The following is a 21,754-nucleotide window of genomic DNA, read 5'->3' as shown; positions in this document are numbered from 1 at the left end:
TAGCATTCCAGACCAGCAACCTCAGAATAGCAGGGAACAATAGCCTTTGTCTTCTATATGCTTTCAAAATTGCAACTAATATATTCAGTGTTTTATTTCTGGACTTGTTTTATCGTGAACACATTTTGACTGAAGCACTCCTTATATTTGGGCTGTTCGGAAGAATTTGCTAGTAGGTCTCCTCTCCTTTACTATGCCACTGAGGGCCGTGGAAAAGCCTGTTGGTGCCGAATGCCTTTGAAATTTCTGCCACTGCTGAATTTGGTTTTAAGCTGTGTGAGGGGTTCAGAGTGGTTGGAGGGGCCACAGCGCATGCCAGGAAGGCATGGTAGAGGACTCCTCCCCTCTCCCTAGGTGCAAAAGCTCAAGGTATATGCCAGTGTAGTGTGCACAGTGCTGATCTGGGTGTGCCACAAGGGCTCAAGCAGAGCTTCTACATCTTAACCCGCCTAAGCCAAGTGACTGCTGACGACCATTCTAGCGCTGTGGCTGGGGTCACTCCATGAAACCTTGCAGTCCTGCCTCTGTCTTTCTCAGATGACAGTCTGCTTAGTTTCACAGAGCTGTGTGTTTTGGCCTGCCAAACCCCTGAGTAATTGGCAGAATTGCCAATTTTTGCCATAGTTTTACAGGGGTTACTTATTGCTGAATTTAACTGGAGCAGCACTGCCTTTTCCAGTGGGACTGTGTACTGGAAAGACAATCTGTGCACCCAACTGCAGGCAGGAATGGCAGGAAAGAAATGGCTAGGTGATCCTGTAGGACTGGGAGAGGAGTGGCCAGTTTTTTGGCCAGCAGAGATTCTGGAACCAAATGGGGAAGCAGGCTGCTCGTAGTACGATGTGTTCTCAAAGACAGGCATGTTGTCTTAGATCCCAGAGTTCCTCTGAGTACGCTAGCTGCATTTGCTGTTTGTTTTTTTTTTTTTTTTAATTTATTTTAAACATCTCTAGGGACTGGGTAATACAGTAGGGAATATCATGCTTCGTTAAAATTCCCATCCTTCTGACTGCAATCCATTTTTGCTTAAGGTAAGTAGACACCCTGTGGACTTTGTGAGAAGATCAGAAGGTTTGATGGAGTTGACAGGATGTTAGTATTTCAGGAGACAGCCACTACATATATCCTCTATTGCCATTGCAAAAGAAAAAAAAAACCACACTTCCTTAAGTGATTTTCAAGTGGGAAGCAGCCAGGAGTTAATGCTTTTGACAGAAAAAGTAGACTCCCTTGTTTAAACAAGTTGTCTCCATGCAGTCTGAAATACAGCGTGGAGGAAGAAAAATGACTTCTGAACAAGATTACACACTTTCCTTTTAGTCACGAATGCATTTCCTATATTAGGGATATACAATTTCCTTGTCCGGTTGACCTGAAATTTCTATGCTAAGGTGTGACCCAGTGGTCACAGACACATGGTCTAATTCATCTGAATTGTCTCACGAAGGCTAGCTATGTGAGGAGCAATGTCCTTTGGTGCACTGAGACGTTTGTCATACAATTCTGCTCAGGGAAAATGGGAGATAGGCACGCTCCCTCACCTGCATGCCTGTTGTCTCAACTTGCATGGGCTTAGGGACCACGGCTGCCAGGCAGGTTACAGACTGACCAGGTAGCTGCAGCACTCCAATAAATTCACAGTCATGGCAGCTATGGTGTGGACAGACAGTAGTTACAAACAAGTCTCATACTGTGAACTTCTGAAGCCTTACAAGCACCTTTGCTAAAATCACGTCACCAGCATGTGCAAGATTGGAGTGCCACATGCCTGCCATCCAGTACCACGACGGCCACCGTTTCTTCCTTGTGCATTTCCACATCTGAGCCGCGGTCCTTGGGATGTCCCTCTGCTTAGAGGCCCCCTCTGGGTATTCAACAGCATGTGGTGCTGTTGTGCCACCCACACGGACACAGCTCCCGCTGGGCAGCCTCAGCCCCCTCTTCTCCTGGTAAAACTGCACTTCTGCAAGTATACCAGCATCGGCTCTTGGAGCTAACACCCCTGCTCAGTTCATCTCAATAGCACCCTGAGGCTGGTAGAAACAGAGCTAGGCAGGGCTTGGAACTGGTACTTCTTACAAAAAGAATACTGTGCTTCACTGGGTAGGCTACTCATAGAAAGCTTTGCCAAACAGATGAAATTTTCCAACCAGAGAAGTCCCTATTTCTTCTTTTTCCCCGTGATCTCTGCTAACTGCAGCGGTTGCATCTTCAGCGTGAGCCCGAGTTGAGCTTTGCATTTTCATTATTCCCTGGTTGTCATGAGCATCAGGACTGCTGCATGGCGACAGTGCTGCTTCGCATGCAGCAGTCTGAACCCCCCATGACCAGGCTTGTTCAGGGAGGGGTTCAGCCTGCAGAACTGACACTGATGTCCTCAGTTCTTGAAATGCTGGGAAGGAGGTAGCTTGCTTACTACCTAACCCTAACCCTGGGCCTGCAGTCTTAAGAGCTGATCTTCACTAATCAGTGAAGGAGGTAATGGTATATGGAATACTTTACAGGGGGATCATGGGACAAACTGAGGGGTAATGGCTTTGTTTAGAAAAGCAGAACTGTTGAATTCTTCTAAACCTTTGTGTATCCATGAGTAATGTGTGGGTTATTTGCCAGGTTGCCTTTGTAGCTTCCTTAAAAGAGATCCAGAGTCAATTTTACCTGTTGCAGTTTGTTGCAAAGGGCAAATGTGCTTGCTTTTTTTCCCCACTCGGTTTTGCCAGTGAGACCCGGTCATGGTGGCTTTTCCCCCACTGGAAACACAGACCATGACTTTCTTAATTTTAGAAAGGGAAAGTCCTTTTGATGAGGTGAGGTGTGTGTTGTACAGTCTAACGTTAAGCCTTTAATTTCATTTTGTTTTCCTGTAATCACGCTTTAAACACATTTATTGTCCTCACCAAAACCAGTTTTGTCAACGATCTGTGTATTAATATTTTCATTAAAGGAAATATCTTTCTCTGTGTGATGGGTTGGCTTTGCATATAGGTGTCTGGCCCTCCATCCCCTAAAGGGTCTGGGACTTTTTCATTTCTTTGGACTTGCTTCTGCCTGTCCTGATTATTTTGGTCTGCCAGCACAGACCAAGGAGAGGCAAAGGAGTTTGAGATCAGGATGAGTCATCTTGTGGTCCAAACTGCTGTTTTGCTTTGCTGCTTTTCTCTAAAGAGTAGCTCACAGAAAATGAGTTACTGCCAGAAAACTGGCACTGCAAAACAACTCAAAAAGTTGAAGAACTAGCATGTGCAAGTCAGTAAGCTGCATGTGTAAATCCTGAGGTCCCACTGCTCTACACTCATTTTCCTGTGTGATGCAAACAGAACAATTAGTGGGAACAATTAATTATTACTAGTTGATATGGATGGTTCAGCTGTTCATCTCTTTGTCTTGTGTGCAGCATGCACAAGTAGAAAAGGAGTGAAAACAGGATGTGTGTGGGGAACATGAGAGACAGCATTGTGTAGAAAGTGAGTGTGTAACTGTCCTAGAGCCGTGCAGATGAGAAGAAATTTGTTTCTAGGTGCCATGGGTCATTTGTAAGTGCCAGGAACACATCCTCTGCAGGGTGCCTTGCCCATTAAGAAGTGAGGAAGATTGTGTTTCACCCTCTGCGTACCACATGGATAACACTATAGTTGTAATGCAGGGACAGACACTGAACATCCTCATTAGCCACCTCTCCTGTTACCTCCAGCAGCTGCTTCTGGAAAGCTTCCAACACCACTCTTAGCTCTTGCAACCCTCTGGCAAGTGTCTCCGACAAGTCACGGAAAGGGCTATATAGAAAGGCAGGTGCCCATCTCCTCACTTTGTGTTTTGCTACTGCAGCTGCCCAGATTTATTTACTGAGAATTTATTGGTAAAATGGAGACCGTTTTCCAGCCTTACACAATTATATTCAGGGGCTGTCTCTATGGCCAGTTAAAGCCACAGAAGCTGATTTCAGCAACAAGTTTCTGTTTTTAAACTAAGAAGGAACAGATGATTCTTTTTCAGCTTGAAAACAGACAGTTCTGGACAGGGAATTGTCTCCTGGCTGAGTCTAGAGGCGCAGCATATTTTTCATGGCAGTGAGCCTAGCCCTGCTTTGTCCTGGACAGAAGGATTTGGGGATGTAACCACCTTTTGGGGTGGAAATGGTCACAGCTATGCAAAATTACCAGCCCACAAACACTGGTAATGAATGATCTGCCACAGCAGCTTTTTCACTCTTGCTTCTATTTCTCTGTGGCTAGCGTGTATCTGCCTCGACTCCCTGTGTCTGCAGTGACAAAGCTTACTTTGGCTTTTTGGTCTGTGGAAGCTGGGAGAGTGGAAACCCAGTGCTTTTCAGTGCTCACCCCGCACCTAGCATGCAGAAGACTCAATTAAATTTATTTTTCTACCTACTGGACCTTGGGGATGCCATTTTACTCCTCTGTGCCTCAGCCCTCTGCGCCCCCAGGAACAACAGTAGCCTCACGGCAGCTGGGAGGAGAGGTTGTGGAATACTACTCACACGATCCTGGGGTGAGATGGTTGTTCAGGAAAGCAGGTGCCGTTAGGGAACAGGGCTGCTAAGCTCTTGCAGCTGCTGGGCCTGTTGCCTGAACTCGACCCGCACAGAGAGAAAAGCACCCCACCCCACCCCCCCCCCCCCCCGCCTTTCCTGGCCGCAGCTCCTCTCTGTGGAAAACCCACACGTTTCGTTACTAGGCGTGATGCCAAATAGCCTTTCCCACCGCAGGTGGGGCGGTCCCCTGTTCCAGCCCTTGTCTGTTGAGCTGCACTTGCTAAACGCTGTTTTTTGCAGTGTTAACGAAGCCATGGGTCCGATCTTGCCGCTGGCACCCTGGGTCCTTCCTGTAACGCCGCTGCTCCTGAGCAAGGCAAAGAAGCCAGAAAAATCTCAGCACACTGCGTTACCCAGAAGACCACGAGAGGAAGCACAGCTGATGCTCTGGGAGCCCGCGGGCTGACAAAGGGGGGGGCGCGGGTGTCACCCCTCGCATCTGGGTTAAGACATCCCATGGGCGCACAAGTTGTCGAGGGGGACAGGCAGACATAAAGAGGGGCCCGCAGCTCCGCCAGCCCCCACTCCCGCAGGCAACTCCAGTTTGCCTTCCACGCCCCAGAGCCTCCCCAGCGGCCCTCTGCCTTCCCGTCCCACCGGAGACCGTTTCCCCCGCCTCTCCGGGGAAAGTCAGCCCCTCCCTCCCTCCCTCCCTCGCGGTTTCCTGGCGCCATCTTGCGGGCCGTCGGGCTCGGGCTCGCCGAGCGAGGGATGGCTGCAGCACCGGCCCTGCCTGGGGAGCCCCAGGCCGCTCAGGAGGCAGCGGTGGAGCTCGCTGAGCTCGCCCGGCCGCAGGGTAGCTATTAGCACGTCCTACCGCCGGCGGAGACGGGCCCAGCGCTGGGCGAGAGACCAGAGCACCCGCCACCTCACGCCCACCGCGGCGCGGGGGCTGCTCCTGCCGGCGGAGAGAGCGGGGGCGTGGCCCGGGACCTGTGGGGGCGGGGCCGGCTCCTTGGGGTGTGTGGAGAGGGCGGGGCCGGGGCGGGTGGCTGGGCGGCGGGAGCGCCGGCGGCGGTGGCAGCATGAATGAGGCGGAGGGCCTGCGGCAGCGCCGGCCGTTCCGCCCGCAGGTCATCACCGAGGACAGCCCGGCGCAGGAGGCCAAGGCGGGCAGGTGGGGCCCGGCGCGGTCCCCCTCGACGGGGAGGGAAGAGGGGCCTGCTGTGACCGCGGGGGTGGGGCAGGCCTAGCCTGAGAGGAGAGAAGGGCCGGGCCGAGCGGCGGTGGGCGGTGTGCCGGGGGGTGCTGAGGGTCTGGGCCGGGCCTGGCCGGTGCGAGGGGGTATTCGGCTTGACCCGAGGGAAGGGCCCGGTCTGGCCGGGGAGCTGAGGAGGAGGGTTCGTGGTGGGTGGGTTGGGGGCCTGGCCTGACCTGACCTGGGGCTGTAAGGCGGTGATCGGGCCCGGCCTGGGTGAAATCCGGCTGGGGAGTGTGCTGGGAGGGGAGAGGCTCCACCGGCCTGGCCTGACCCGGGTGAGGGAGGCCCTGGTCTGGGCCAGAGTGCCCTGGGAGAGGCTGTCTTGGGCGAGAGGGGGGTGGAAGGGGCTGGCTGGCTGCCCCGGGGCTGAGCAGGCCGCCACGGGCGTAGGGAGCGAGGCCTCGGTTCCCCTCTCTTGGTTGGAGGCACAGGTTGACGCTGGGGCACCCGTGGGTGTCAGCTTGTGGGTACCCCCGGCCTCCCAGCACCCCAGCTCTGCAGCAGGTGGTTCTCTCCCTAGTGCTCGTGCTTCTGCTGGAGGTGGCTGACAGAGGGAGGAAGGTTTTGGGCAGGGCCTGCACACCTGCTTCTGCCAAACTGTAAGAAGAGCTTTAACCAAAAAAAAGGGTTTATTTGTGGCTTTTTTTTTTTCCAGTGGGTCTGTTTAAGTACTGTTTAGTTTTTGCTAGTCAAGAAATAACACTTATCCCATTGTGGCTTGCACAGACTTATTGTGGGTTTGATTAAGTCCTGTATAGCTCTGGTTAGTCTGTTTATATTTAGCAATAGTTTAAAGAGTAATCTGCAGTTTAAAGACTAGTCTATACATGTCTGAGATGGAATAACCTGATAAACAGTCCATTTGTTTGTGGCTAAGTTAAAGAAGATTCCATTTACAATTTTCTGTTTAGGAATTTTATAAAGAATTAGCTTCACTGTAACTAAAGGCAATAGCTGCAATAAGAAAGTGGTGGTGTTTGCATTGCCTTCCACTGAATAAAGTAGTTCATGACTTGTAATACTTTGGTTCACCATCTACTATGGCCCTTCCGATTTGACTACCTTGCAGATTGTTATCTCTGCCCTTCAGGGTCATCAGAATGAAACTTGGTGGCTTGCATGCGTAGCCACTGTTTTTGAAGGACAGCATCAGCATCACTCAGCTTGAGAGACTGCTCCTCCTGGCTTCAGTCTCTCTTGGTAACTTTGCTCAAATCAGTTGAATTTCTAGGGCTCCAGCAGTGATTCAGAGTATCCATGGGTCCTGTTCTCATCAGACTGTCCTGCATGAAACCAGTGGAAGAAATTCTGGAGGCTGCCCTTTTTCTGGCTGGGAGCCATGGCAGAAACTCTTGATGACAGTTGCTTTCCCCTCTGGCCCCCCAGTAGCTCTTCTGCCAGAAGGATGAGGCAGCCTGGACTCCTGGCTATGGTGACCCATAGTATTGTCTTGCTAGCCTACTGTCTGTCTTCAAGAGATGGTGCAATGGCTTCTCTTTTCAGTTCTTAGTGACAACTAAATTGCTGTTATTGTAGCTGGAGTCCTGGTAAGTTGCATTATTGAGATTTGTGGCTGGAGTCCGTGTAGGATTAATTATCAGAGACACAATTAGCTAAAGATTTCTGTTTTGCTTATGAGTGTTGGTGAACCATTACTTCAGTGATTCTTTCCAGTGACCAGTCAGTAACTTACAGTTGTCAGTATTCTATATTGGGTATGTTTTGTTTGTTTACTTTTCTAAGGATTCTGAGCAGCTGACTTTTTTTTTTCTAAAGTTTTTGGGTTTTATTTAAATTCTTGTGGTTTCAGCAGTATCTAAAATAGGTCTTGCAGTTTGCAGGCTTGAAGTATGAGTTTGCTTGTAACCTCATTCTTCCTGCCTTTTTCCTTTATTGTCTATCCCTTGTAAGTTTGAATGAGGATCAGAAATATGACCTTTACTTAAATTATGCTTTCAGTAGCTTTAATTAATTTGGCTTTGGCAGATGAGTTCCCATTCATCTTTGTCTGCTTCCTTTTGTGTGAGCTGTTCTCAGCTGTCACAAAGATGCTCAGGTGTCTGCTGACAGTACTTTTAATCTTATAGTATTGAGCCTTCATCTTTTCAAGGACAGTGGAAGGACAAGGCTGACAGCTGAAGTCTTTGTCTTTGTGTGAACTTGGGGATCGCCTCATATCTCTACCACCCACTCTTGATTCCAAATCCAAGGGGAAACAGACTGGGAGGTTGTTGCTTCCTCGAGACATCTACTGTTAAAGCAGGAAGTGCTGAATTCTTCTAATTAATTGCAAGGGCAGTCTGGCTCTTGGGAATTACGAAGAGGTCAGTGCAGATGAGAAAGCTTGTTTGAAGCAGTTTCCCAGCCTGGTCCAGCTCAGGTGGAGACAGGCTTAGTGCTGTAACACTGCTGAAGTTCATGATGGGAATGCTGTGCCTTTGAGTGCAAGAAATAAAATTTATTTTTTAATATATCTGAGAGCAGGAATACTTGGGCATGCTGGTGGAAAGGAAGTAGGCTCAGCTGGTGAGTGCCTTGGGGGAGCTGGGAAAAGTTTGGTGACCAGCAGCAGCAGTGCTAACAACACTTCTTGGAGTGGGCTGAACTGTCTGTGGCTTTGGGCTAGCAGCAGTGGCAGCTCTTGTCATGGCAGGCTGTCAGCATCCTTGTAGCAGTCACCTCGGCACAGCCTGGTGATTTGCATGGTGGCTTGTCGTGGCCTGTTGGGTACTGTGCAGAGCTGGGGAAACTGGGCAGACCTCCATCGTAACCGCCTATGTCTGCTGCCAGAAGAGAGGGGCTGGCTGCACTTGTGCCATCAGGAAAGAGCTGTGATGGATTATGAATATTCCAACTTCTGTACATTGTGCATGCAAGCAGTGACCAAATCTAGGCCTAGTTCTGTCCTTGCTGTTCCAGCTGATAATCACAAAGGTTACCTTGATGCTGATATCAGTACTGCAAGTACATGTCATTAGTTCCCCAGTTGTGATATTTGTGCTCTGGGCAGTAGTTCATATTTCTTACTGTCTGGATGGTTGGCTAATGAAGGACAAAACAGTGGAAGTGGTCCAGGGATTAATGCAGAACCATCAGGCACTGTTTGCCTTTAATTGATACTGCAAGGAGACTGGCTGGCTGTGCCAGTGAATGGTTCAGAGTAGCTAAAATTGTGGGAGCTGCTTTTCCAGTTCAAGGCTAGGATTTGTTGAGCGTGGCTCTGTGCTTTTCTCTGTAAATGTCTGATTGATGCCTCTAAACTTGTTGAGAACAAACCCTGTTTTTCTCCTGTGGAAGAACAGTTTTTACTTTGTTGTTGTGTGTTTTGATGGGCAAATAGAAGATACTTAATTTCTTTTGTGTGCTGGGGCTTGAGTTTCAAATGCTTACTAAGTCAAGCGAGCATTCATTTAACTTCCTCCAATGTTTGTTGTTTTAGTTGACCTTTTCATCCAAAATTTGTGTTGGGATGGAAACCGTTGCCAAAACTGAAGATCAAGTTGGAAAAACCCCAACCCAACAACATCACCTCCCCACCATTTCTTTTTCTTTTCTTTCTTTTTTTTTTTTTTTTGAAGTCAGCTGTAACTTGTAGCATGCAATGAAGCCTGTACATGAGAACACTGCCTCATATGATGCCAGGATGCTGAGACTGGATAAATATCCCTTTCTCTTATCCTAACGAGTTCAAAATGGACCTTAAAGGTCATTCAGAATGGTGGTTGGGCAAAAGTGTTTCTGGTTCCTTTTGTGAAGAAAATAGGCTGTTAAAGAATTTTTGAAGACTGTTGTATCTTAAAACAGCTTAGCATGTTAATCCTATTTCTTGTCTGGTTTTGGCAGTACTTACAGCAGCAAGGTGTTCCGAGTTACCTTCTTGACTTTGGCTGCGTCTCTAACTGTCCCCCTGCTTGGAGTAACTGTTCTACTGGATTGTCCTATAGACCCTCAGCCTATAAGGTAAATTGTTGCTTTGCTTTGAAATAAATGTTATTGAAGCGTAACTTCTCGTATGCATTCTGTTGTGGGTTCCCCCCCCCCAGCAAACGAGTCAACTGTGTAAAGTGGTTCTAACTGGATTAAGAAACTGGGGAATGATTGTAGTATTATCCATTGCTATGGCTTGCTTTGCATACCCAGTCTGTTTCTGAGCCATCTTGTGCAGTTGTGTGTCACTACTGATCACTGAAGGAGCTGAATTACTTTCTTTGATCATTAATCTAGAAAATGATTTTCTGCTCTCCAAGCCGTCAGTGGAGCTTGTAATTACTTAGGTGCACTCTTGCCTTCTGTGAGACGAGAACTGCATTTTCACTAAGGACCAAGCTGTACCCCTGCTATTATAGTTCTGTCAAAGAGAGACTGTTTATCTGAGGATGGAAATTGAAATGGATAACCTGACTGGGTTGATTTGGCGCTTTATACCAGCGGAACCATATGGTGATGTTGTATTTAAATGCAGATCTCATAAAGCAATGCAGCTAGGTGATTTCTGCCCTGTCTGAATTCATAAGTGTCTGAATTGAAGTCTGTATCAAAAGTGTAGTGTAAAGTGAATCAACTACGTGAGAAGATGTGACCTGTGTTGGGAGAAGTTGTGTGTGAAATGCTTTGACTACTAGCATAGGGTGGAGTTCAGGCTGTATAGTGCTCCTGGCATTTTGAAGTAAGTGAAAATGCTCAGTCTGCTAAATATTTATGATCAACTCGATAATTCCTGAATGAAAAGGAACACCACCACTGTAAATATCTCTAGAGTTGAAAGAAACTGTTAATGTGGTAGGGTAGTACTTACAAGTCATGCCAATAGGCTATTAGACATAAGCTGCCTCATTGCAAATCATAATGAAATGCTTTCTACTGTGGTTGGGTTTAACAAAACCCAATTCCCTGAAATACATTGCAACTGAACAGTAATTCTGAAAGCCAATAGGATATGTCTGTAATGCTTTTCCTATTATACAGTCCTGGTCTAATTCTGGTCCAGGGTTACAGTATTCTGCATGCTTACATTTCTTACTTTAAGTCCCTTTTACAAGACCAGGAGAACTATTCTTCTTGCCCAAATCACTGGCTTATATTGCTGTACACTCTTAATTAGCTTCTTAGCTTCACTGCCAGAAGGGGTTCCAGTCTGTACAATAGATAGGATGATTCTGTGTGATGTTTATGAAATGTTTTGAAAAAGCTCAAGGAGGTAGATGCTGTCTGAATCAATCCCTTCAGTGAAAGAACCCATAGAAATCTCATTTGCCACTAGTGATGTTATTCCTGTAAGCCACTGGAAATAATGAGGAATAAGAGGGGGGAGAAAAAAGCAGATGTGATATGTGAGATTCCTGCAACTCTGGTTTATTTCAAGTTCTTTCTCTTGGATAATACTGATCCCAGGGAGGATTTTCTGCTTTGAAACACAACTGTCCAAAGTTCCGAGCAAATGAGTTCCTTATATGAAGCCTGTCGTCCTCATCTGAAACTCTCTAATGCTTGGAAGAAGGGGTGGAAAACGAATCTGTGTTAGCATTGTGAAGACAACTCTGCTGTAAATCTTCTGTGGACAGGAGCTAGTAATTCAGTTGGCTTTGCCAGTGCAGTAATACATACTTAAAGGGAAGTTTGCTGTCTGTAACCAGACAGATAAAATGTGTATTTTTCTCTCCTTCTGAATTATTTGTGTTGCGATCCTGCTTTCCTGAATTGTCATGGCTTTTGTAGTTTGCAATTTCAGTTGACTCTTTTCCCCCCAGTCACTGAAGCTCTAGAAATTGTAATGATTTTCACCATATGAGCAGTAGAGTTGCAATGTGGTTGGTGGCAAATAAGTCCTGGATCCTGTGAACCTGGGCAAGTTTTGGAGTCAAACTTCATCTTTTTAAGATTCTACAGGTGGAAGGCATTTGCTTATGGTCATATAAGGAGTTATTAAAAAAAAAAAAAACCAACAAAAAACAAACAAAAAACCAAAAAACAAAACAAATGAAAAATTATTTCAAAGCTTGGCCTAGGGAGCTTTAGCATACTCTTGTGAATTAACACCTAATGAGCTTACCACCCTGGGCATGTATGCAGCTTTTAGTAATGACTTGAAATCTTTAACTCATGGTGTCTGAGGTGGCTTATGTGTGTGTTTTTAAGAACCTAAGAGACTGAAACATATTCGAGTTTGTCAGCACAGTTAAGGCTGGTTTTGAAGCACAGTGCTTTGTAGCCTGGTATTTAAGTTGAAGCTGTGTAGGCATCTTACTACGTTCCTTCTCCGTATCTCTGTAGTTGGTTAGAACTCCAGTTGGCTTGAACTTGGCTATTTATGTGAATAAGGGCTTGGAAGATTGGACCTTATTTTGTCATTTTGGGATTTCAGTTCAATACTTTTTAAGTTTATGTGCAACTTATTCTGTACAGTTGGTCTTTGTGGGAATACATTCAAGTCATGAAGGAGAATATATGTTTCCTAGTGCTCAAACTACTGGAACACTTTTTTTCCCTAGTTGTATGCTAATTAGTAATTAAAAATTATTTTTTCTCCGTGATGAAAATGCTATACGGTGTCAGATTTCAGTGTATTGTAAAATGCCAGGCTTTCAAATTTTAAAACCTTTTTGCTTAGGAATTTGCATATATCTACTTAGGAAAAATATTCTGGTACAAACAACTCAATCAGCTGAGTAAGAAAGTAGTTATTCTTTTGTGTTGTGGCAATGCAGAAATCTTTTGCCTTTGTGTAAGATAGATGAACTGGGAACGTGTTGTTGGAACTGAAGCTGTATAGATTTCCAGATACGTCTTAGGAACACATAACTGCAACTTTTCTGATTAGCAGAACCAGAAAATTATGATCCTTGATGAACAAGAGTCAACTTTTCAGCTTGTCAGCTGTGTTTTCTTTTTTGAAATATGCTGTATGTAAGGCATAGTTCAGGTTTGCAGGAGTTTGCAAGCTAGGAGAAAAATGATCCAATATGTTGCTCAAGAGCGTTTGCAGATTTGTGCAAAGGCTCATGAGGTCTGTGTTCTGTTTTGCAGTTTGAAGGAACCTCCCCTCCTGACGGGTGTGCTAGAGCCCAATATCAAGTTACGAAAAGCTGAGCGGTTATGGGAAAATCAGCTGGTTGGACCAGAGTCCATTGTCAATATTGGGGGTAAGCACTGACAATATAAGCTTTTAAAGAAGGGTCTTTAAATGTTGCTCCATTGATAAGGGTTTGTTCAGCAATATAGCTCTTAGATAAAAAACTCTGGGAATTATTTTGAATATGTAGGTTTTTAAAAAAATAACTGTGTTATGCAGCAAAACCTGGCTGTGATATACTGCTTTTCTCCTTTTTCCCCAGTATAAAATAAATCTTGTCGCCAGATTAAAAATCCCTATCTTCAGGATTGAAAGCATCAGCAATGTAGTCGGGGGCTACTTACGTTTGGAGGAAGTGGTCCAATTTTTCATTTGGCTAGCTCTTAACTGGGAATTAATATTTACAGGGTGCTACCTACTCTTTTAATGCTCATTGCCTCTGAGGGAGTGGAGTTTTGTGGTGTTAATTTTTGCTTATATGACAGAAAAAATCTTAAATTGATAAATAGTGTATTTACGTTTTAGTGCTGTTGTGTGCATTACAGATGCCATCCTATATGTCTCTCTTATGGCATGTGTGTTCTCCCCAAATCACAAACCCATGCCACCTCTGAGCAGTTTCTTAATGAGGTGGCTAGACTTGTAATGGCATGACACCCACTTAGTAGGAAACCAGCTTTGTGCAAGGGTTGTTCCCTGTGCCTCCTGAAGGGGGGGTAAGGCTGGAAACTACTCTTGACATGAGTCCTTGACTGTTTTAATGTGAAAAGGAGAGGGTGTGGGTGTTGCAAGGCCCTTGCTGAAACATCCTTCAGTACAAGAGGTGCTCAGTAGCCATATCATTTATTTTCCTTCTGCTATATCTTCTAATAAATTAGTAAAATATTTTTAAAAATTATTTTACCCAGCAAGGAACTACTGTAAATTCCTTCCTCAGATTACGCTTTTTCTACCTATCTCTGTTAACAATGTGCTAAATTCATTACCTGAAGCCACTGATTCTTTTCTGTTACCTAGTTTCGTCAATCTCATTGGAAACTCTTTAAGGAAACCTTCCTGTAAGGGACAACTGACCTATGGGTGAAATAATCAACCTGACAGGGAATAAGTTTTATATGAATAAATGTTGAAGTCTTCTTATTCCCTTTTAAAAGTGTAATTAGCAAACTTAAAACTTCAGTTAAATTGGAGATGGAAAAGTCCAAGCAATGGGCTCTACTAATCCAATGGTATTTAATTTAATTTGGTTGTATGGAAAAATTTGTGTGTTTGTATTCAGTGAATCTGTCTTACACTGTCACATGGCTTGGCATGAATACAATAATTTGGCAATGCTTTTGGTTTGGGTGGTTGTTCATTTGCTATGGTTTTTGTAATTCTCCAGAACTGGTACAATATGAACATTGGTAGGTGTCCAGCAGCCTACGTGGACTGTATCAGAGTGAGAAGTTTTATCTAGTCAGTTTCTTCGTGAAGAGTGGTAAGACGGATGCAGTGCCTGATCACATTTTATGATGATGTAGAAATTTGCCCAGAGAGATCAGTCCAATGACTAGCCATTAAGTTTTTGCACCACCTTTAACCAAGGATTTGGACCACTTATGGGTGGAAGGCTTCATATCCCATACTCATAACTCCTAAGGCATAAATCCTTCCTCTTCTTTTTGAGTTGGAAGAAATCTAACCAAGTACTCTTATTTGCCTTCATCTTTCCCCTTCCCTCTTTATTCTTTTGCTATGACTGAAGATGACTGATACTTCACTATATCTTAAACATGAATTCTACTTCATGCTAGTAGAAGGATCATGTAGAAGGATGTTTGCCACTACAGTTTTGTGATCAAGCTAATCGCACAAGTTGTTTTTGCAGATGTGCTATTTACTGGGACAGCTGATGGGAAGATTATCAAAATTGAAGATGGGGAAATACAAACAATAGCCAGAATTGGCCATGGTCCTTGTGGTAAGTGACAGCTCCTGAACATAGTGTATCTGAAAATGTCTGGGTCAGGGCTTGTGTTGATTAAACTGGTGTTCTGTCTGGATTGCTCATGCAAGTGTGTATCTTCCTCTGTAGAGATTTGTAACAGAAATATTAATATATTTGTATGAATGAAGTATGAGTGGAAATATGTATATAAGCACTGGAAGGGACAAGGGGCCAAAAGAATGGGAATGGGTGCTCTTGATAACAAAGGACACTGTTCCCAGCAGTAGAATTTAGGAATGCGGGTTTTTTGTGTCATGACTACAAGGCCTGCATTCTCACAAGGCTGCAGCATGGATGACTTGTCAGTAGAAGATCCTGCATCTTAAGACCAGGAGGAAGATGAGGTTGAAGTACATCACAAATAACATTCCTTTTCCTGTTAGTCCATCTAGAAAAAGCACGTATCCTAAACAAGAAAAAAATGGGCAGCAACCTGGCCTAATATTTATGGAAGCTGAAGTCAGCAAGATTCTGAGGTGAAGGGCCACCCCATAAAAACTGAGGACTCCTAAACAAGTGTGAGTGAATGAACTCTGAGATAATGTGTGAGTGGGAAAGATCAACTTATTTAGAGATTTTTGAAAATAAATATCACCTTCCCCATCTACAGAATTTTGTCTTGCATTTTGTTGTACTAATTTCCCTTCCTCTGTTTATAAATACAGTGGGGGGTTGTGGTGGCTGCACCTGCTTTAGTAGAGATCTGCCGTTGGTCATGGTAGCTCTGTTTTCTTACTGCTAAATTGCAGTTATTTCTTGTTGAATTCCAAACCTCTTTCTGAACCACTTACTTGTTTCATTTAATGAGATTTCTGGAACTGAGTGAGAAAAACTGGTAATGGCTTGTTTATTAACAGAACCATTTCTATGGGGAAGCTTAACATTGGCTATCTCATTACTGTCTGGGTAGTCTGAGAAGCCTGGCTGGTGTATGTTGGGACTGTGGGTGGTTTTGTTTGTGGTAACGATGTAGGAGCTTACACGAGGTTCTGCAGCCCTGTGCTGGTTGCCAGTTAGACAGAAATTATGGGCAGGAACTGTTGCTGTCTTTATGTAGCTTACATTGACACGTTCATCATTTTAGCTATGTAATTTTATGTGGATGTTCACATGATTAGGCTTTGGACTGATTTGGAAGCACTCTTGGCTGCCTAACAGGTAGGACAGTCTTGGTGCTGACAGCCAATGAAGTCTACTGCCAGCTGATAGGCAGCTAGAGTTCCAGCTGCTGCTTAGGCGTGAATGTGGGTTGGGATGGATATGAAGAATCACCTTTCCACTGCTCATTTCCATTGGACTTGTACAGCTTGGGAGAGGTGGGAAGATTATGTTGTCCTATTTCTGTGGGGCCAAAGAGGTAGTAGGAAGCCTAGACTTCCATCTTGCCCTCCTTGAGTTGGGAAGGGAAGTGGAAAGGGTGTAGCTGACTACCTTCTCCAGAAGTTTCTCTTGCTAATATTTCAAACTATAGATGTTCTGAAGTTCTTAGTTCTTCAGGACTCAAGTAGACAAATTTTTCAGATTTGCAGTATTCCCCTTCCTCCTCATATAGAAGTCTTCAGTGTCTGTGTCTTGAGAAACTAGCTGTTTCATGACAGCGTTGGACCTTTCCAGAAAAAGAAAGTTCCAAGATGTGTGTGTGTTTTTTTTTTTTTTTTTTAATTTAAAAAAGAAAAGAAAAAGAAACCCACAGCAAAACTGATTCTTTCTGAGAAGCAGCATTTAGTTAAATCCAATTTTCTGACATTCAGCCCTACTTGGGGCAGATGTTAGCTAGCTACCAGCCTGGCAAATTATATGATTATCTCTAGACTGGTGAAAACATGGGGATATCTGTTTCACTCACACCTAGGAAAGTAAGAATAATTTCTTTAATGAATGTGTGTGGTGCTGGCCGTAGAGTTCTGTTAAGCTTCTCTTTGACCTATGTAGGTAGCCTGAATGCCTTGTACTTATTTCTTTTTGGAAAACCATTTTAAAATTGTTTCCTAAGGAACCCGTGAGGATGAACCAACATGTGGAAGACCACTTGGCATCAGAGTGGGGCCAAATAACACCCTTTTTGTGGCAGATGCTTATTATGGACTCTATGAAGTTAATCCTGGTACAGGTACGACTTTCCTGCTCAGAAGTTCTCTTCCACTGACAAATCTGGGCTTCATTTGCAGTTTTGCCAGACACTGCAGGCAAAACAATGCCTGCCTTCTTTGTAAAGTGGTTTGGAGCTGTCTGGATGAAATATGCCATGCAAGAACTTGGTATTTATTTTCTTGCAGCAATCACTTCCTCTCTATATCTGTCTGTCTGGATCAGTTACCAGTGGCTTATCTTCTGGTGACATATGCTTTTGGTTGTCAAAACTGGTACCTCAGGATCCATGAATAAAGCTTTGTAGCTGTTTCAGTTTTCATAAAGTGAAAAAAAAAATACTGCTGTTACGTAAACTATTTGTCATGTTTGCTGTACTTTTGTTTCTTCCTTGATCTCGCTGTGTGGGAGCGAGGAGCTCGTAACTTACCTGTAACCCCAATCTATAGAAAGTGAAGAAAGATCTATTTTGGTGCAGCTGAAAGTCAAGTGGCTTGTTCCTGCTGAGAAAGGCACTGTTGCATCATGCCCTTCGTTGTATGTCCCTGAGCCAGATCTCAGTTTTAGGAGCTGTGCTGTCAGAAAGCAATAGTTGCTTTTGTGTAGGGTTGATTTTCTGACAGTTTACATCTCCAAACTGGGTTCAGGTAGGGAGAGGGAGGCTAGCCAAATGCTAGGTGAGATGTAATCGAAGGGGTCAGACTGTGTGGTTCTGGGAGGGTGTGATCTCTCCTTTTGATGGCAGACAGCTGCCATATTAGCTCAGTCATGACAAAACCAAGCAAACAAACCCAAACCCAGTGCCCAAAGATGATGTCAATAGATTTTGGTTAATTTTTAGAGATTTGGCCTTAATAATTTGCCTGGTAATATGTGGCAGAGCTGACTGTGGCAGAGCAGTTTAGTGAACCTGCTGGTGTTTTAATGTTTAGAAAGTACTACTCTTTGTTCGTACAGGTTTGTGGGGAAAGGAAAGCATTGATTGGCTTGCCTGCATCCTTCTACAAGGTTGGGACCTGAGTTTGCACTTGGTTTCATATGAGCTTCAGAAACGTGAAAAGTCTGGTGTTTATCAATAGAGAACATCATCTACTGATTCAGTTTTTTCTGAAGAGTATTTTCTCCTGGTCATTCACGTTCAGTGTTGAGTTGTTTCATTACAACCCAAAACCTTATTACTTAACAGAGGCATGAATGGAAAAAATGTGGAGTGCCTGCTAATATCATGTTAGTATTTAACTCATTTCCAAGGCAGGATATACAGAAGCTTGTCTTGTGTGTCCTTTTTTTTTTTTTTTTAATTTCCTTCTTTTTGAAACCAGGTGAAATGAAAATGCTTGTGTCAACCAAAACACTAATTGAAGGTCAGAAGTTGTCATTTGTGAATGATCTTACAGTGACGCGGGATGGGAGGAAAATCTACTTCACGGACTCCAGTAGCAAATGGCAAAGACGAGACTATTTATTCTTGATTATGGAAGGCACAGATGATGGGCGGCAAGTATCTCTTCCCCAAGGCATTTAACTTATTGTAAGCTCAGCTGTAGGAATGGACTTCACTATTTCCTTGGTCTTCAAGTTTTTTCTCTTTATAAACCACCTGTGCAAACACTGTATTACCCCAGAGAGAGTGAGAGAATGTGTGGATGTTGCTAATGAGACCTGCAGCAAAATAAATGAGATTCCTCTTTTTCCTTCAAGAGGACTTGTGTGGAACATATATTTTAAAAGGGAAGGTGTTAGCATTACATTCAGCATAAATCCTTCATGAATGCTGCCAGTCTCAAGTGGCTTAGTATTTCTCTTGTATTCATAAACAAATGCTTCTTGGCTCTTCTGCCTTTTTAACTTAGGTGAAGTACATGTGAGAGAAGATAGAATGCCTGGAGAATGAAACCAAGATGAATAAATATTTGTCTTCACTCAAAACCATATATAATGCTTTCTTTTTAGCCTGCTTGAATATGACACAGTAACAAAAGAAGTGAAAGTCTTAATGGTGGGGCTCAGGTTTCCCAGTGGTGTCCAGCTCTCTCCTGCGGAAGACTTTGTCTTGGTGCAGGAGACAACCATGGCTAGAATCAGGAGGTAAGTATGACTTTGCAGAAATTATTACTACTCTCTGTTTAGAGATTGTTTAAATAAATGAGTTGAATGACAAAAGAAACCCTGCACTCTATTCATGCCTAGTTATCAGTGGCAAAGAAGGTGGTCTTCCTCAATTTTTTCTTTCACTGTAAATATCTGGACTGCATAATCTTTCCATCATGGGCTCCTTTAGCATAGTGGAGTAAACTGACTTTCTCTGGGGAGAGGAATGTGGCTGTGCTGTATTTCCCTGTACCAAAATAAGAAAAAAAAATTATATTTTTTTAAGTGAATTCCTTTTGGGACTTCTATTTATTACTTAGACTGCTTGAGTTAAGATGTCTTAATCCTGCTATCTATAACTTTCAGGTATTATGTGTCTGGGCTGATGAAAGGTGGAGCAGATATGTTTGTTGAGAATATGCCTGGTCTTCCAGGTAATATCAGGTTAAGCAGCTCAGGAGGATATTGGGTAGCTATGTCAGCTGTCCGGCCCAATCCTGGATTTTCTTTGTTGGATTTCTTGTCTGAAAAACCATGGATTAAAAGGATGATATTTAAGGTAAAAAAAAAATTTAAAAGAATTTTAAAAAAACTGTCTTTAGTATAGGAATGGAAGTGATAAATATTTGTTTGTCCTGTTTCTTCCTCTTCACAGGAAGATTTTTGAAATTTTTTTTAGTGCTGTGGTTAAAACTGTTGTGGTTGTCCCCAGGTAGAACAGTCCTTATATATTCATAGGTAGTAAAACTAACATTTGCTTCTCTGAGTAGCAGGTACACATCTCTTAAGTTGCCTTCCATCTTGATCTCAGGAAAGAAAAAGAGACTATCTCTGCCCTAGCCATGCAGCAACACAGGATCTACATTTGGATATGTGAAGACTTCACCTTTGTACCCGAAGTGCCTAAACTACTTATTGCCAGGTGTCTGGAGAGCATTTGAGAAGTCTGACCTGTTCTAATGACTACCCTAGGCATCCTAGGAGACAGTGTGTATGTTATGTACACTGCTAGGTGACACTTTGTTCTGACTCAATATGCCTGCTGTTATGTCACACCCCCCTTTAGGATGAGGATGAGCAAGAATAATGTATTTTGTAAGGGATATCTGATGCTAAAGAAACACCATGGTGCTTTTTAAACAATAAAAAGACTTGAAAATACTTCCGTTCTCAAAAAAAAAAATCAACAAGCAGTGCTTAGGATGGAAGTGCCATTTCAGCTAAACAAACTGTGCTGTCCCTGTAAAACTTGTCGTCTCTCCTGGTGCAGTGCAAGTGCCTTATCAAACTGATGCTGTGGGGAGCAGAGCATGATGTCTGCTGCTTGACATTAACTGCACCAGAACAAGCTGATGTCTCCTGCGTGGACATCGTTTCAGCCTAGTGCTGGAGTAGAGTAGCTTCTGCTGGTCATCTTTTTTTTTTTTTTCCCCAAAGTTGGCTTTTCAGATGTTAATGTGTTAAGCCTGTGCAATAGTGTTTACTTAAAATATGTGCTTATGTTCTTAGCTGCTTCTTCTAGGGAGTGTGGAATGGTGTTTGACTGTATAAGTGTCTGAGATCTAATTGTGGAGAACAAAAATCTTCTGTTGTTAATTTTCTTTTTTTTCTTTTCTTTTTCTTTTAGTTGCTGAGTCAGGAAACCGTGACAAAGTTTGTGCCCAAATATAGCCTTGTTGTTGAACTTAGTGAGACAGGATCCTACAGAAGAAGCTTTCATGATCCCAATGGAGTGACGGTAGCTTATGTTAGTGAGGCATATGAGCACAATGGATATCTTTACCTCGGCTCCTTCCGGTCTCCGTTTATTTGCAGACTTAATCTTCAGCATGTTTAACTGTCCATCCATGATAAAGTGCCACTGTCCTATAATACTCCAGAGGTATGAAGGAAGCATGTGCTTGAGGCAGTGTGTGACCAAGGACAAAACGTGAAAGACAGCCTGTTAACATGCAGTAGCACTGTTCTGTTGCCATAGGAAAACGTACAGCTTGCTGTACCTGTCCTCTTCTTGGTTTGCCTGCTCTTGTTTTGGAGTTGGCATGCATAATTATTAATATCTGAGGAGTATGGTGAGACATCTTCATATGGTTATGTGCTCCTTAAAGAAAATCCATTGCTTTTCAACGCCCAGCCCTGTTTGGAGTCGTCTTAAACAGACATCATCTATCACCTTTAATGCAACTGTATGTCGTCTTACACTGGAAAGATTTGTGATGTATAGAATTTAATTGTGTACGATTTGGATTGAAGAGGATGTCTTGCATGTGTTTATTTCTGTTTTAGGACCTCCTGTTTAGGAGTGATTACAGCGCATGTTCTAATGTCATATCATGGTGCTGTAGTAGAGGCAGCAACATCCAGAACATGCCTAGTAATCTAGTTGTACCATTTGGGTTTCTTCAATTCCAGCCTGTGTAATCAACATCAGACACTACAATTAACTGTTAATCAACATGCAGAATCAAATTTGATCGTTATCTGTGGACTCCTGTGTTTCTTTATAGCATTGTAGTCAGATGATGAATGAAAGTTGCATTTTCTATGCTATTAAAGACTAGTTCCAGTGGCTTTAAAAAAGGTCACTTGTAGTATTTCCTCCGTGTTTACCAGGTCCTGTAAGTCTCCTGTTCGTTATGTAGGTGGCCATTCCTGAGAAACATGGGAGGGAAGAGGACCAGCTGCAGGAATCCTCTACAGCATGCTTTTTATGGAGAACTGGTAAAGGTTTTGGGGAAGGTTGGTGTCTGAAGATGGATGTGGACT

The 21,754-nt window shown here is 43.8% G+C and overlaps 1 protein-coding gene across 3 annotated transcripts; it reads left to right on the top strand.

The window, feature by feature from the left end:
- Positions 1–5,560: 5,560 nt before the first annotated feature.
- On the top strand, positions 5,561–21,468 carry APMAP (adipocyte plasma membrane associated protein). 3 transcript variants are annotated; one of them, XR_012774888.1, is made up of 10 exons: positions 5,561–5,666; positions 9,594–9,710; positions 12,774–12,889; positions 14,690–14,782; positions 16,803–16,919; positions 18,220–18,394; positions 18,851–18,985; positions 19,355–19,547; positions 19,800–19,979; positions 20,616–20,755. XR_012774888.1 is itself a non-coding variant. In XM_075496635.1 (10 exons), the coding sequence occupies exons 1-9, from the start codon at positions 5,575–5,577 to the stop codon at positions 19,863–19,865; spliced, it is 1,104 nt and encodes a 367-aa protein (XP_075352750.1). In that variant the 5' UTR covers positions 5,561–5,574; the 3' UTR covers positions 19,866–19,910; positions 20,616–20,755. The 3 variants fall into 3 exon arrangements, 2 of the variants coding, with proteins under 2 accessions (XP_075352750.1, XP_075352748.1); XM_075496635.1 differs by having other exon boundaries at positions 19,800–19,910; XM_075496633.1 differs by lacking the exon at positions 19,800–19,979 and having other exon boundaries at positions 20,616–21,468.
- The last annotated feature ends 286 nt before the right edge of the window (positions 21,469–21,754 follow it).

Source organism: Mycteria americana, chromosome 3, assembly GCF_035582795.1.
Source record: "Mycteria americana isolate JAX WOST 10 ecotype Jacksonville Zoo and Gardens chromosome 3, USCA_MyAme_1.0, whole genome shotgun sequence".
Taxonomy (NCBI): Eukaryota; Metazoa; Chordata; class Aves; order Ciconiiformes; family Ciconiidae; genus Mycteria; species Mycteria americana.
This window is presented reverse-complemented; position numbering and strand designations above follow the sequence as displayed.